Genomic DNA, 12,500 nt, shown 5'->3' on the forward strand with positions numbered 1-12,500 from the left:
CAAAGAACGCTTCTGAAACCTGAATAATACCGACATATCACACACGTCTTAAGCTGGAAATGCTAAATTCGGAAAAAGGCCTTATCCTGGATATCCAAACAGAATATGCTGTCTAAATTAGTATAAAATAATACAGAGCAGGGGGAATGAGAGGGGGAAACACCAGAGCAGGAGGAATGAGAGGGGGAGACACCAGAGCAGGAGGAATGAGAGGGGGAAACACCAGAGCAGGGGGAATGAGAGGAAACACCAGAGCAGGAGGAATGAGAGGGGGAAACATCAGAGCAGGAGGAATGAGAGGGGAAAACAACAGAGCAGGGGGAATGAGAGGGGGAAACATCAGAGCAGGAGGAATGAGAGGGGAAACACCAGAGCAGGAGGAATGAGGAAGGAAACACCAGAGCAGGGGGAATGAGGAGGAAACACGCAGAGCAGGGGGAATGAGGGGGAAACACCAGAGCAGGGGGAATGAGAGGGGGAGACGCCAGAGCAGGAGGAATGAGAGGGGGAAACACCAGAGCAGGGGGAATGAGAGGGGGAAACAACAGAGCAGGAGGAATGAGAGGGGGAAACATCAGAGCAGGAGGAATGAGAAGGGGAAACGTAGCAGAAGATATTCCTTTTTAAACCAAAACGTAGCAACGTAAATGGAAAGTCGGCAGTGTTCAGTTTGTTTACATGAACTGAAAGCTAGTTTGTGCTTATTTCAGATTGAAACTTGTGTGTTTTTTGGTCTAATAACTTACTAACCAATCTGTCTCTCTCTCTCTCTCTCTCCTCCCAGAATGCATCAGACATGCCAGAAACGATCACCGGTCGAGACGCGGCGAGGTTTCCCATTATCGCCAGCTGCACTCTGTTTGGGCTCTACCTCTTCTTCAAGGTAACACTGACTACATTTACATGCACATAATATTCAGTTTGTTGCTCTTATTCCGATAAAGATGGTATTCCTCTAGGCTGTTTCTACGGCTAATGAAGGTGAGTATTCCACTAATATTCCCGTTGACATGCAGCCGTGCACAACGTGATATTTTCCAGCCTGTTCCAGCGGTGGAGGACTTGTTGGAGCGTGTGAACACAGCATCCCTCTTTCATTCCTTCTACCAGCTTCTAGATAAGGTCGGCTCGTATCCAAAAACCTGCTGATATCCGAGTCTTTGATCATGTTGAAAGTGGCAGCAGTAGGCTACGGAGAAAGCTCTGCCTCCACAACACCAGAAATCAGAATCAGAATCAGTTTTTTATTGGCCAAGTGCCCTTACTTGGCTTTGGTAGGTTTTAACTCTCTATACATTCAACAAATAGACATGTAGTAGTAAACATTCAGTAGACAACTAGTGATATAGACACATACTGTACAGTAGAGACAACAATATTCAGTATAGGCATAATATACAAAAATAAAAATATACAAATAAGACATAATATGAAGACGAAGTGCACATGGAGCTTAACATCACATACTCCAGTCCACCCGTATACCAGCAGAACTCATGTTTTGTAGCTACTTGAATCTGTCATTGTACAGTAGAGAGAGAGAGAAATAAAGCTTATTTTATGAATGCTTCGCAGTGATTATAGCCTGACAAGTCAGACCCACATCCAGATGTTGGGTCTGGGAACTCACCATTGGTCAGGGCTCAATCTGAGGGGCGGGATCAACGGTTGTCTTTCAAATTCTCTCTGCATGCAATAGGATAGAATGACTTCAGGGCCGTTCTTTGTTCTTTTCTCAAAGAAAAGCTGAGCTCCAAGTCTTCCAGAAGACCTCTGTTCACCAGCAGCAGCAGCCATAAGCCCCGCCCACAGACTCTATACACGATGTGATTGGCCTGACCAAAATTTGTTTTTTCCAGCTCGCAAGCCAAAGGAGAGTGCCTAGACTGACCCTGGCTGCAAAATACATTTGCTGCTACTAGGGTGTGTCTAGATTTCTAGGCTACAGTGATTATGCTCCAAAGCACAAATATATAACCATCAAACACTTGTCAGATGATTTAGTGCAGGTTGATTCCTGCTCTGCCCGTTTATTGCAGCAGCTGGAATATGAAATGAGTTACTCTAGTATGGATTTTGACTATTTTAAAGCGAAAAGACAGAGAAAATAAAGAGAGAATCGCTGAACGGCAGACTGGTGTCTCGTGTCTGAGAGAGGGAGTAAGAGCGGCCGTGCCGAGAGAATTAAACCAAAGTTATATTGGACTGAAGTACAGTACTGGAGTAAATGTACTTAGTTACATTCCAGCGCTGCGTCACACTCAGATTTCTGTGTTTTCTGATGCAGGTATTTTCTCAAGAGTACATCAACCTGCTGCTGTCGGTCTACTTCTTTGGCCTGGGCGTCCTGGCTCTGTCCCACACTATGAGGTAAACAAAACGCACTGCATGCTGGGAAACGCTGGAAGTATAAAAACAAGCAAAGTCAACGTTCATGTGGAAGGTGGAACGGAAGCCCTGAAAGGCAAGGTGTTTGTTTGGTCACATCCAAACCAAAATGTTATATCTCATACACACAGAGGGCCCTACTGTAACAATTTACACGGTGTGGAGCTCCTGGTGCAGGTGTGTTTAGGGCGCCTGGTCCTAAAGGGTTGTTCTTAGTGTCTTCATTAATCAGAGGTGTGTTTTGGGCGTAACATGCAATCAACCAATCAGAGATCAGCTCCCATCACCTTTAAAAGCCAGGCGTGTTTGGACCTTGGAGCATTGCTGTTATGATGGAGGATTTACACCCTTGTGTGTGTGTGTGTGTGTGTGTGTGTGTGTGTGTGTGTGTGTGTGTGTGTGTGTGTGTGTGTGTGTGTGTGTGTGTGTGTGTGTGTGTGTGTGTGTGTGTGTGTGTGTGTGTGTGTGTGTGTGTGTGTGTGTGTGTGTGTGTGTGAGAGAGACTAGCATAGTGTGCACGAGCCTAGGAGCATTTTACTAATTTGCTGTTAAAATAACAATGAAATGCTGCGTTATTGACTTTAGACCAGGTTTTTGTTGGTCAATGGCACGATCAGAACACTTCCCGCTGCCTCAAGATAGCAATACTCCCAGAATGCACCTGAACACACCTCCCTAAGACAAGCCACCTGAACACACTCCCTGTAAGACCAGCAGCCCAGAATGCACCTGAACACACCTCCCTGTAAGACCAGCAAGCGCCCAAGAATGCACCTGAACACACCTCCCTGTAAGACCAGCCGCCCAAGAATGCACCTGAACACACCTCCCTGTAAGACCAGCACGCCCAGAATGCACCCACACACCTCCCTGTAAGACCAGCCCATGCACCTGAACACACTCTGTAAGACCCCAGAATGCACCTGAACACACCTCCCTGTAAGACCAGCACGCCCAGAATGCACCTGAACACACCTCCCTGTAAGACCAGCACGCCCAGAATGCACCTGAACACACCTCCCTGTAAGACCAGCACGCCCAGAATGCACCTGAACACACCTCCCTGTAAGACCAGCGCGCCCATGGGCCACACATGGGTGCAGGTGCATCTCTTATTTAAACGACGTGGGCGCTGGACGGGAAACTGACAACTGGGTCGGTCTTAAACTAACAGAGACACTTGAACCGGGCTTTGCACTGCGCCGGGTGCGAGATAGGACCCATGATGTTTTCTCATATGTAGGAGATTATATCCTAAAGTTAATCTCGTACGTACAAGATAAACTTTTGTGTATGGAATCATAATGTGTTCACTTGAAGAGTTAACTATCTCGTTAATTCAGAAAAACAGACATTCAGACCAACAGCTTTGTGTCAACGAGAGAGAGCTCAGTCCTCCTGTTCCTCTGAATTTTTGCTTTTTCTGTATTAACGAGACATTAGTGTTGTAAAAATAAGGTTTTTTTTTTCTCAATTGAATCTTCACGCTTCTGTAGTTTTAAGAGCGAGGAAGCTGTGCAAAAATAAAGCACAAAGTGCAAGAAACCCCTTGCCTTCCAAGGTGATTTACTGTGTCTTCCTGTTTCTGTCTCTCAGTCCTCTGATGTCCAGAATCTTTCCAGATTCTTTCTCAAACAAACAGTACCAGCTGCTCTTCACTCAGGGCGCTGAAGAGACCAAAGAAGGTGAGACCTGCTGCACAGCACTCAACACTAACACATGTTATTTCTTCCAGAGCTGGGCAATATATGGATATTATATCAATATTGTGATATGAGACTAGATATCGTCTTAGATTTTGGATATCGTAACATGGCATAAGTGTCTTCTCCTGGTTTTAAAGGCTGTATTACAGTAAAGTGATGTCATTTCCTGAACTTACCAGACTGTTGTAACTGTTCTATTATTCACCTTTACCCCCTTAGTCATTATATCCACATTACTGATGATTATTTCTCAAAAATCTCATTGTGTAAATATTTTGTGAAAGCACCGATAGTCAACACTACAATATCGTTGCGGTATCGAGGTATTTGGTCAACAATATCGTGATATTTGATTTTCTCCATATTGCCCAGCCCTAATTTCTTCGCTAGAAAGTGTTTCCAGTTAGAATTTCCTGGAAGGATAGCCTCTAGAGATGTATCAGAGGGATCCTATAAACACAGATAGAGCTGTTTCTGCTCCTGAAGAAGCTACAAGTCTAGTATTAAATCAACCTTTTTTTAAGAAACATGTTTTATCCTCAATCTCTCTGTCTCTCTCTCTGTCTGTCTCTCTCTCTCTGTCTGTCTCTCTCTCTCTGTCTGTCTGTCTTTGTCTGTCTCTGTCTGTCTCTGTCTGTCTCTGTCTGTCTCTCTGCAGAAATAGTCAACTACGAGTTTGACACCAAGAACCTGGTGTGTCTGCTCATCAGCAGCGTGGTGGGGGTCTGGTACCTGCTCAAGAAGGTAACGTCCGTAACCAATCACATAAAAACCTGTTTGGACTCGGATGCAGGGCGTGACATTAGCACCCGGTAACACAAGGAGCTTCTCATAGCTCTTAAATTGCCTCCTCGAGTCCTCCACTTGCCTCCCTTCCTCTTGTCTTAGTCCCTCCCACTGAGGATGCACGGGAGAGACACAAGGAATTATGGGAGGAGATAGGAACCGAGCAAATGTGGTTTTTAAAGGGATGAGACGTCCTTTCCTCTGAAGCGCCACATAAGTTCGCCAGCTGTTTGTGCGGAGTTAGCAACTCCTCTAGCTGCATGGCTTCCAGGAAGCGATATTACCAATCCCACTATGGCCACGCCAAGACCCGCCCTTCAATAGCATTCACACACCACTATTGGCCAGGCGTCCATGCTTACATGTACAGGTCCTATCCCCTGACCCTAACCTTAACCACTCGAGGTCAATGCCTAACCCCAACCAATGGAGCTGCTTCGTAGGGCTGGTCTTGGCGTGGCCATAGTGGGATTCCTAATTTTGCTTCCAGGAAGGCTGCTCTCATGTATCCTCGCCTATAGCTCCTCCATGATCCCTCCTCCGGGCAGAAATAAGAGCTCACCGCGTAGGGACAGAACAACTTCCGGTTTGGCCGAGGACTCGAGGAGCTATCAAATAAGGGTGAAGAGATGCAGCTACAGTCACTCTCACTAGCCACTTTGGCGGGTGGCGTGCCTTTTTATATTGAAACACTGGTGGCTGGAGTACTGGGCCACTGTCTGACACAGGAACACAGCCGTGACCCAGTGTGCAGCGGCACACCAGACCAGCAAGCCACGGCGATTCCTTAAAATATTCCCCAGAGCCCCGCACGCGACATGGCAAGCCGAGGCAACGGCTGCGTCTGTACAGCTCGTAGACTGTGTCAGGTTTAGGTTTGTAGAAGAAGAATAGAGATGGCGCAGCAGGACATTTGGTCTGTGCGCTCTGCTTCCCGTCACCGAGGGCACGGCTGCCTTTTACAATAAGAAGCTACTCTCTGTGTTATTCGGTTGCATGTTTTCATACAAAAAGGATCTTTACACACATTATCAGAGCTGAATATTTGATGACTGCTGTGTTATATTTTATGTAGTCTTGATTTAGGTGTTTACAGCTCATTTACATTTAAAAGGGTTGTTAATCTGGTTCTTCACGTTATTTGTGGCACACCATAGTCAACTTTATTCAAATAAAACCTAATTTACCACAAAATAGTGGCTAGTGGAGATGCTGAGTGGCTAGTGGAGATGCTGAGTGGCTAGTGGAGATGCTGAGTGGCTAGTGGAGATGCTGAGTGGCTAGTGGAGATGCTGAGTGGCTAGTAGCTTTTGGGAAACCACTAGCCACAGTGGCTGGTGAGCTAGAAAGGTTAATGTCAAGCCCTGCTCGGATGCAATAAAATATAATATATGACATCACAGCACTGGATAGCCAATAACCTGTCTGTGTCTGTGTGAAATCACAGCGCTGGATAGCCAATAACCTGTCTGTGTTTTGTGACATCACAGCACTGGATAGCCAATAACTTGTCTGTGTTTGTGTGACATCACAGCACTGGATAGCCAATAACTTGTCTGTGTTTGTGTGACATCACAGCACTGGATAGCCAATAACTTGTCTGTGTTTGTGTGACATCACAGCACTGGATAGCCAATAACTTGTCTGTGTTTGTGTGACATCACAGCACTGGATAGCCAATAACCTGTTTGGCCTGGCGTTTGCCCTGAACGGCGTGGAGCTGCTCCACCTGAACAACGTCAGCACCGGCTGCATCCTGCTGGGGGGGCTGTTCGTCTACGACGTCTTCTGGGTGAGACCAACACTCAATTTATACATTTATATATCTTTTGTGTGTGTGTGTGTGTGTGGTGTGTGTGTGTGTGTGTGTGTGTGTGTGTGTGTGTGTGTGTGTGTGTGTGTGTGTGTGTGTGTGTGTGTGTGTGTGTGTGTGTGTGTGTGTGTGTGTGTGTGTGTGTGTGTGTGTGTGTGTGTAACAGGGCTTCTCAAAGTCGGGTTATGAATTCAAAACCTTGTAATGTTTCATCTTTTTAAACACATTTTCTATGGATCAGTACATTGATTGTGTAAAAGTGACGTTGAATATACAGTAGTGGTTTCATTCTGTGGTGTGAAAAATGTTCTGAATGAATAACAGCATTTAAATAGGATGAATATAGGTGAAATTTAAATGTTGTTATTACACAGAAAGTAGGCCACCGAAAGAAAGGTCCTGTTGGGTATCTGTACAGACTGTTCCACTTGAATGTTTGTTGTTTTAAAGGTCCCAGTGTGTAACGTGTTTAGATGTTCATTATCTAAATCTGTGTTGCCCCGTTCACCAACTTGTCCTTTTTTCATGAATATTTAACTCCACCATTAATTCCAAGTCTTCCTATTGGCTGGAAATTAAACATTTGCATGAACTGGAGTAGACGCTCCATATTCATGATCTATCTAGAAATATGTTAGCTGGTAAGAGACATACTGTGTGTGTGTGTGTGTGTGTGTGTGTGTGTGTGTGTGTGTGTGTGTGTGTGTGTGTGTGTGTGTGTGTGTGTGTGTGTGTGTGTGTGTGTGTGTGTGTGTGTGTGTGTGTTAGGGACATACAGGACATACTGTCTGCGGGTGTGTGTGTGTGTGTGTTAGGGAATATATTGCCTGTGTGTGTGTGTGTGTGTGTGTTAGGGACATACTGCTCTGTGTGTGTGTGTTAGGGACATACTGCTCGTGTGTGTGTGTGTGTGTGTGTTAGGGACATACTGCTCTGTGTGTGTGTGTGTGTTAGGGACATACAGGACATACTGCTCTGTGTGTGTGTGTGTGTGTGTGTTAGGGACATACAGGACATACTGCTCTGTGTGTGTGTGTGTGTGGGGCATACAGCTCTGTGTGTGTGTGTTAGGGACATACAGCTCTGTGTGTGTGTTAGGGACATACTGCTCTGTGTGTGTGTGTGTGTGTTAGGGACATACTGCTCTGTGTGTGTGTGTGTGTGTGTTAGGGACATACTGCTCTGTGTGTGTGTGTGTGTTAGGGACATACAGGACATACTGCTCTGTGTGTGTGTGTGTGTGTGTGTTAGGGACATACAGGACATACTGCTCTGTGTGTGTGTGTGTGTTAGGGACATACTGCTCTGTGTGTGTGTGTGTGTGTGTGTGTGTGTGTGTTAGGGACATACTGCTCTGTGTGTGTGTGTGTTAGGGACATACAGGACATACTGCTCTTTGTGTGTGTGTGTTAGGGACATACTGCTCTGTGTGTGTGTGTGTGTTAGGGACATACTGCTCTGTGTGTGTGTGTGTGTTAGGGACATACAGGACATACTGCTCTGTGTGTGTGTGTGTGTGTTAGGGACATACAGGACATACTTCTGTGTGTGTGTGTGTGTTAGGGACATACTGCTCTGTGTGTGTGTTGTGTTAGGGACATACAGGACATACCTGCTCTGTGTGTGTGGGTGTGTTAGGGACATACAGGACATAATTGCTCTGTGTGTGTGTGTGTGTGTGTGTGTGTGTGTGTGTGTGTGTGTGTGTGTGTGTGTGTGTGTGTGTGTGTGTGTGTGTGTGTGTGTGTGTGTGTGTGTGTGTGTGTGTGTGTGTGTGTGTGTGTGGTTAGGGATACAGGACATACTGCTCTGTGTGTGTGTGTGTTTAGGACATACTGCTCTGTGTGTGTGTGTGTGTTTAGGACATACTGCTCTGTGTGTGTGTGTGTGTTAGGGACATACAGGACATACTGCCTGTGTGTGTGTGTGTTGTGTGTTAGGATACAGGACATATGTTGTGTGTGTGTGTGTTAGGGACATACAGGACATTACTTTGTGTGTGTGTGTGTGTGTGTTAGGACATACTGCTCTGTGTGTGTGTGTGTGTTAGGGACATACAGGACATACTGCTCTGTGTGTGTGTGTGTGTTGTGTGTTAGGGACATACAGGACATAATGTTGTGTGTGTGTGTGTGATACTTTGTGTGTGTGTGTGTGTGTGTTGTACTTGTGTGTGTGTGTGTGGAAAATATTTGTTGTGTGTGTGTGTGTGTTAATATTTGTGTGTGTGTGTGTGTGTTGTGTGTGTGTGTGTGTGTGTGTGTGTGTGTGTGTGTGTGTGTGTGTGTGTGTGTGTGTGTGTGTGTGTGTGTGTGTGTGTGTGTGTGTGTGTGTGTGTGTGTGTGTGTGTGTGTGTGTGTGTGTGTGTGTGTGTGTGTGTGTGTGTGTGTGTGTGTGTGTGTTGGTCTCTTGTGTGTGTTGGCATACTTGTGTGTGTGTGTTAGGCTACTTTTGTGTGGTTGTGTGTGTGTGTGTTAGCACTGTGTGTGTGTGTGTTTACTTGTGTGTGTGTTTGATTTTGTGTTAGGGACTACCTTGTGTGTGTTAGGGGTGTGTGTGTGTTAGGGACATACTCTCCGTGTGTGTGTGTGTAGGGCATACTTGGTGTGTGTGTGTTAGACATACTCCGGTGTGTGTGTGTGTTAGGGCATACTTCGTGTGTGTGTGTGTTAGGGACATACTGCTCCGTGTGTGTGTGTGTGTTAGGGACATACTGCCGTGTGTGTGTGTGTTAGGGACATACTGCTCCGTGTGTGTGTGTGTGTGTGTGTGTGTGTGTGTGTTAGGGACATACTGCTCCGTGTGTGTGTGTGTTAGGGACATACTGCTCCGTGTGTGTGTGTTAGGGACATACTGCTCCGTGTGTGTGTGTGTTAGGGAATATTCGTGTGTGTGTGTGTGTGTGTGTGTGTGTGTGTTAGGGACATACTCTCGGTGTGTGTGTGTGTGTGTGTGTGTGTGTGTGTGTGTTAGGGACATACTGCTCGTGTGTGTGTGTGTGTGTGTTAGGGACATACTGCTCCGTGTGTGTGTGTGTGTGTGTGTGTGTGTGTGTGTGTGTGTGTGTGTGTGTGTGTGTGTGTGTAGGGACATACTGCTCCGTGTGTGTGTGTAAGGGACATACTGCTCCGTGTGTGTGTGTGTGTGTGTTAGGGACATACTGCTCCGTGTGTGTGTGTGTGTGTGTGTGAGGGACATACTGCTCCACCTTTCCTGTTTTCTCTGTCACATGATAAACTCCCAGCTGCTGCTAACGGGTATCGTAGCTTTCCGGCCCCGGTGGCGAGTTTGAAGAAGGAAACATGGAGGACCACACATATTCAAAATCACAATTTCAACTTCTTCTTCTCCCAGAAAAAGAAAAAGGATATTAAAAAGAGCAAGAGACCGGCTTTTTGAAGCTTGAAGGCTACCGTAGCTGTAATACCTACTTTGAACTGCGTGGTGAGAGAGAGTTGATTGTGATATATGATCTCAACGCTAGATGGGAGAAACTCCCACACACTGGACCTTTTTTTTTAAAGTTATAAGTGAGTAGATTTGTTGTTGCCGATTGTTGTGGACCCCCAACCTTGAATAAAAATGGCATGCTGAGCGATACCTTTGAGAAGCCCTGGTATAGAAATAGAGAGACGTTGGAGCGTCTCAGTACAGAGAAATGAACATTACATCTGCTCAGATAAGTTAAGCATCCTTTCTCTTTGTCTCCAGGTGTTTGGGACCAACGTCATGGTAACGGTTGCCAAGTCCTTTGAAGCCCCAATCAAATGTAAGTATGTGACGTTGTTGCCAGGGTCCCATTGTTGCTGCAAGTACCGAATGTCAGCACGACTAATACACAGAAAAGTGGTTATTTTTAGTCTTTAGTCACCATGCAGCCAGTTGTATCGCATCTAAAAGCTGTTTTCATACACAGTGGGGTTTTGTATTTGTGCTTATAAAAGTAAAACTAAAAGAAGCAATATGCAAAAACATGAGAAAATGCACAGTTGGGATGAAAGAAAAAAGGGGCCAGAGGGTTTGTAAAATGTAAAAGGAAGCCGCCTAACATTGAAATTAAAGACAGCTGCACATGCATGTCACACATTTACCAATAAAGACAAAAAGCAATATTTTTACAGTGCTGAGCAGCCCAGTTTGTGGACCAGCTGACTGTTTCCTCTGTGTATGTGTATGTGTATGTGTATGTCTTTATTGGCCTCTTGTTTGAGGATGGATGGATTATTTAGTAAATAACATGTTGGAGGATTGATAGAATAAAGTTACATTAAAAATAAAAAAATCTCTCTCTGTCTGTCTGTCTGTCTCTCTCTCTGTCACATTGTCTCTCTCTCTCTGTTCCCACCCCCCACAGTGGTGTTTCCCCAGGACTTGTTGGAGCGAGGACTTGAAGCCAGTAACTTTGCCATGCTGGGTCTGGGAGACATCGTCATCCCCGGTATCTTCATCGCCCTGCTGCTGCGCTTCGACGTCAGGTAAGCCCCGCCCTCTTTTCCTCCTCCTCTGTTCATAATGTGACAGATTAATGTTTCTCATGATCGTAATGACCTACTTCTTCCTGCAGCCTGAAGAAGAACAGCCGAACGTATTTCTACTCCAGTTTCCTGGCCTACATCTTCGGACTGGGCCTCACCATCTTCATCATGCACACCTTCAAACACGCACAGGTACGAGACAGGGGCTCCTAAACATGGAGGCATATGGAAAGAGCTTCTCCAAACTTTTTCATGTGATTTGAAATTAACTTAAATGGTAACTTCCAACCTTTTCAACCTGGACTGTATTTTCCCATGTGTTTGTGTATAAGTGTCTGATGGGAACAACAATCTCTGAAACTGGTCCAGTATTAAGTGTAACGTCCACTAAAAGTTGTGTTGTTGCTGCTGACAGACTCAGATTATTATTCTAAGTGTCTGACAACATTATGGGATGGCTCCCTACAGAGATAGACCTTTTAGTTACGTCCCTTTTCGTTTATCATCCACCATCCACCACCATTTCCACCATCCATTTCCTCCTTCACTATTCCATGTTTAGGCTTCCTCCACCCATCTTGTTCATCTTTCCACTGTTCCATCCACATTCCTTTCCTGTTCACCATTTATATGGCTTTCTTTAACTCCTTATTTTTTCTGAGTTGTTAATAGCTGCCTATACACTAAAATTATTGGCTCTGCTTTTACCTGTGCAATATTTTTATACACCCTAATTATTTTTAATCTATTTTAATATTCTAGTGTTAGTTTGGTGTTTGTGTTTGGGCTGTTGTTTACTAAAGGATCTACTCTTTGTTTCTCTGTAGGTCCATCCCATATGTTGTCCAGACACTTAGTAATAATCTGAGTCTGTCCACGTGTGTAACCTTCAGTGAAGCATGTTTCGTTAGTTCATATTACAATAGTTGCTCTCTTCACTCTCCATATATGTGTCTCTCTGTCTGTCTCTCTTTCTCTCTCTCTGTCTGTCTGTCTTCACCTCTCCTCTACCTGGTCCCCTGTCTTCCCTCATGCGCTCATCAAGGGAGCTCCACGGATGTTCCAGGTTTACTTACTCCATTCATCCTAAATGAGACCCTGCTGGTTAGTCCATGGTCCTCGTCACTGGAACCTCATGTGGTTAGTTTCCTCGTTCAGTAAGTTAGTGGAAGGTATCATTATATCCAGTCCATAATTAGGTTTGTGTGTGGTATGTGTGTTTTAATCCATTCATCTAGGTCCACATATCGTTGTGTATTCAGCCCTAAAGGTGTTGCATCATTACATTTTTGGAAGCTTGTGATGTCTGTCTGTCTGTCTGTCTGTCTGTCT

At 45.2% G+C, this 12,500-nt stretch overlaps 1 protein-coding gene across 2 annotated transcripts in view; it reads left to right on the forward strand.

The window, feature by feature from the left end:
- Window positions 1-11,396, forward strand: part of hm13 (histocompatibility (minor) 13) — a 21,300-nt gene extending 9,904 nt beyond the window's left edge. For both annotated transcript variants that reach the window (XM_039801763.1, XM_039801764.1), the window contains 8 exons: window positions 785-883; window positions 2,288-2,370; window positions 3,985-4,073; window positions 4,753-4,838; window positions 6,547-6,672; window positions 10,405-10,462; window positions 11,048-11,168; window positions 11,258-11,396. In XM_039801763.1, coding sequence (XP_039657697.1) covers window positions 785-883; window positions 2,288-2,370; window positions 3,985-4,073; window positions 4,753-4,838; window positions 6,547-6,672; window positions 10,405-10,462; window positions 11,048-11,168; window positions 11,258-11,381 — 786 coding nt within the window. In that variant the 3' untranslated portion in view covers window positions 11,382-11,396. The remainder of the gene's footprint in view (window positions 1-784; window positions 884-2,287; window positions 2,371-3,984; window positions 4,074-4,752; window positions 4,839-6,546; window positions 6,673-10,404; window positions 10,463-11,047; window positions 11,169-11,257) is intronic.
- Window positions 11,397-12,500: the final 1,104 nt, after the last annotated feature.

Source organism: Perca fluviatilis, chromosome 5, assembly GCF_010015445.1.
Source record: "Perca fluviatilis chromosome 5, GENO_Pfluv_1.0, whole genome shotgun sequence".
NCBI lineage: Eukaryota > Metazoa > Chordata > Actinopteri > Perciformes > Percidae > Perca > Perca fluviatilis.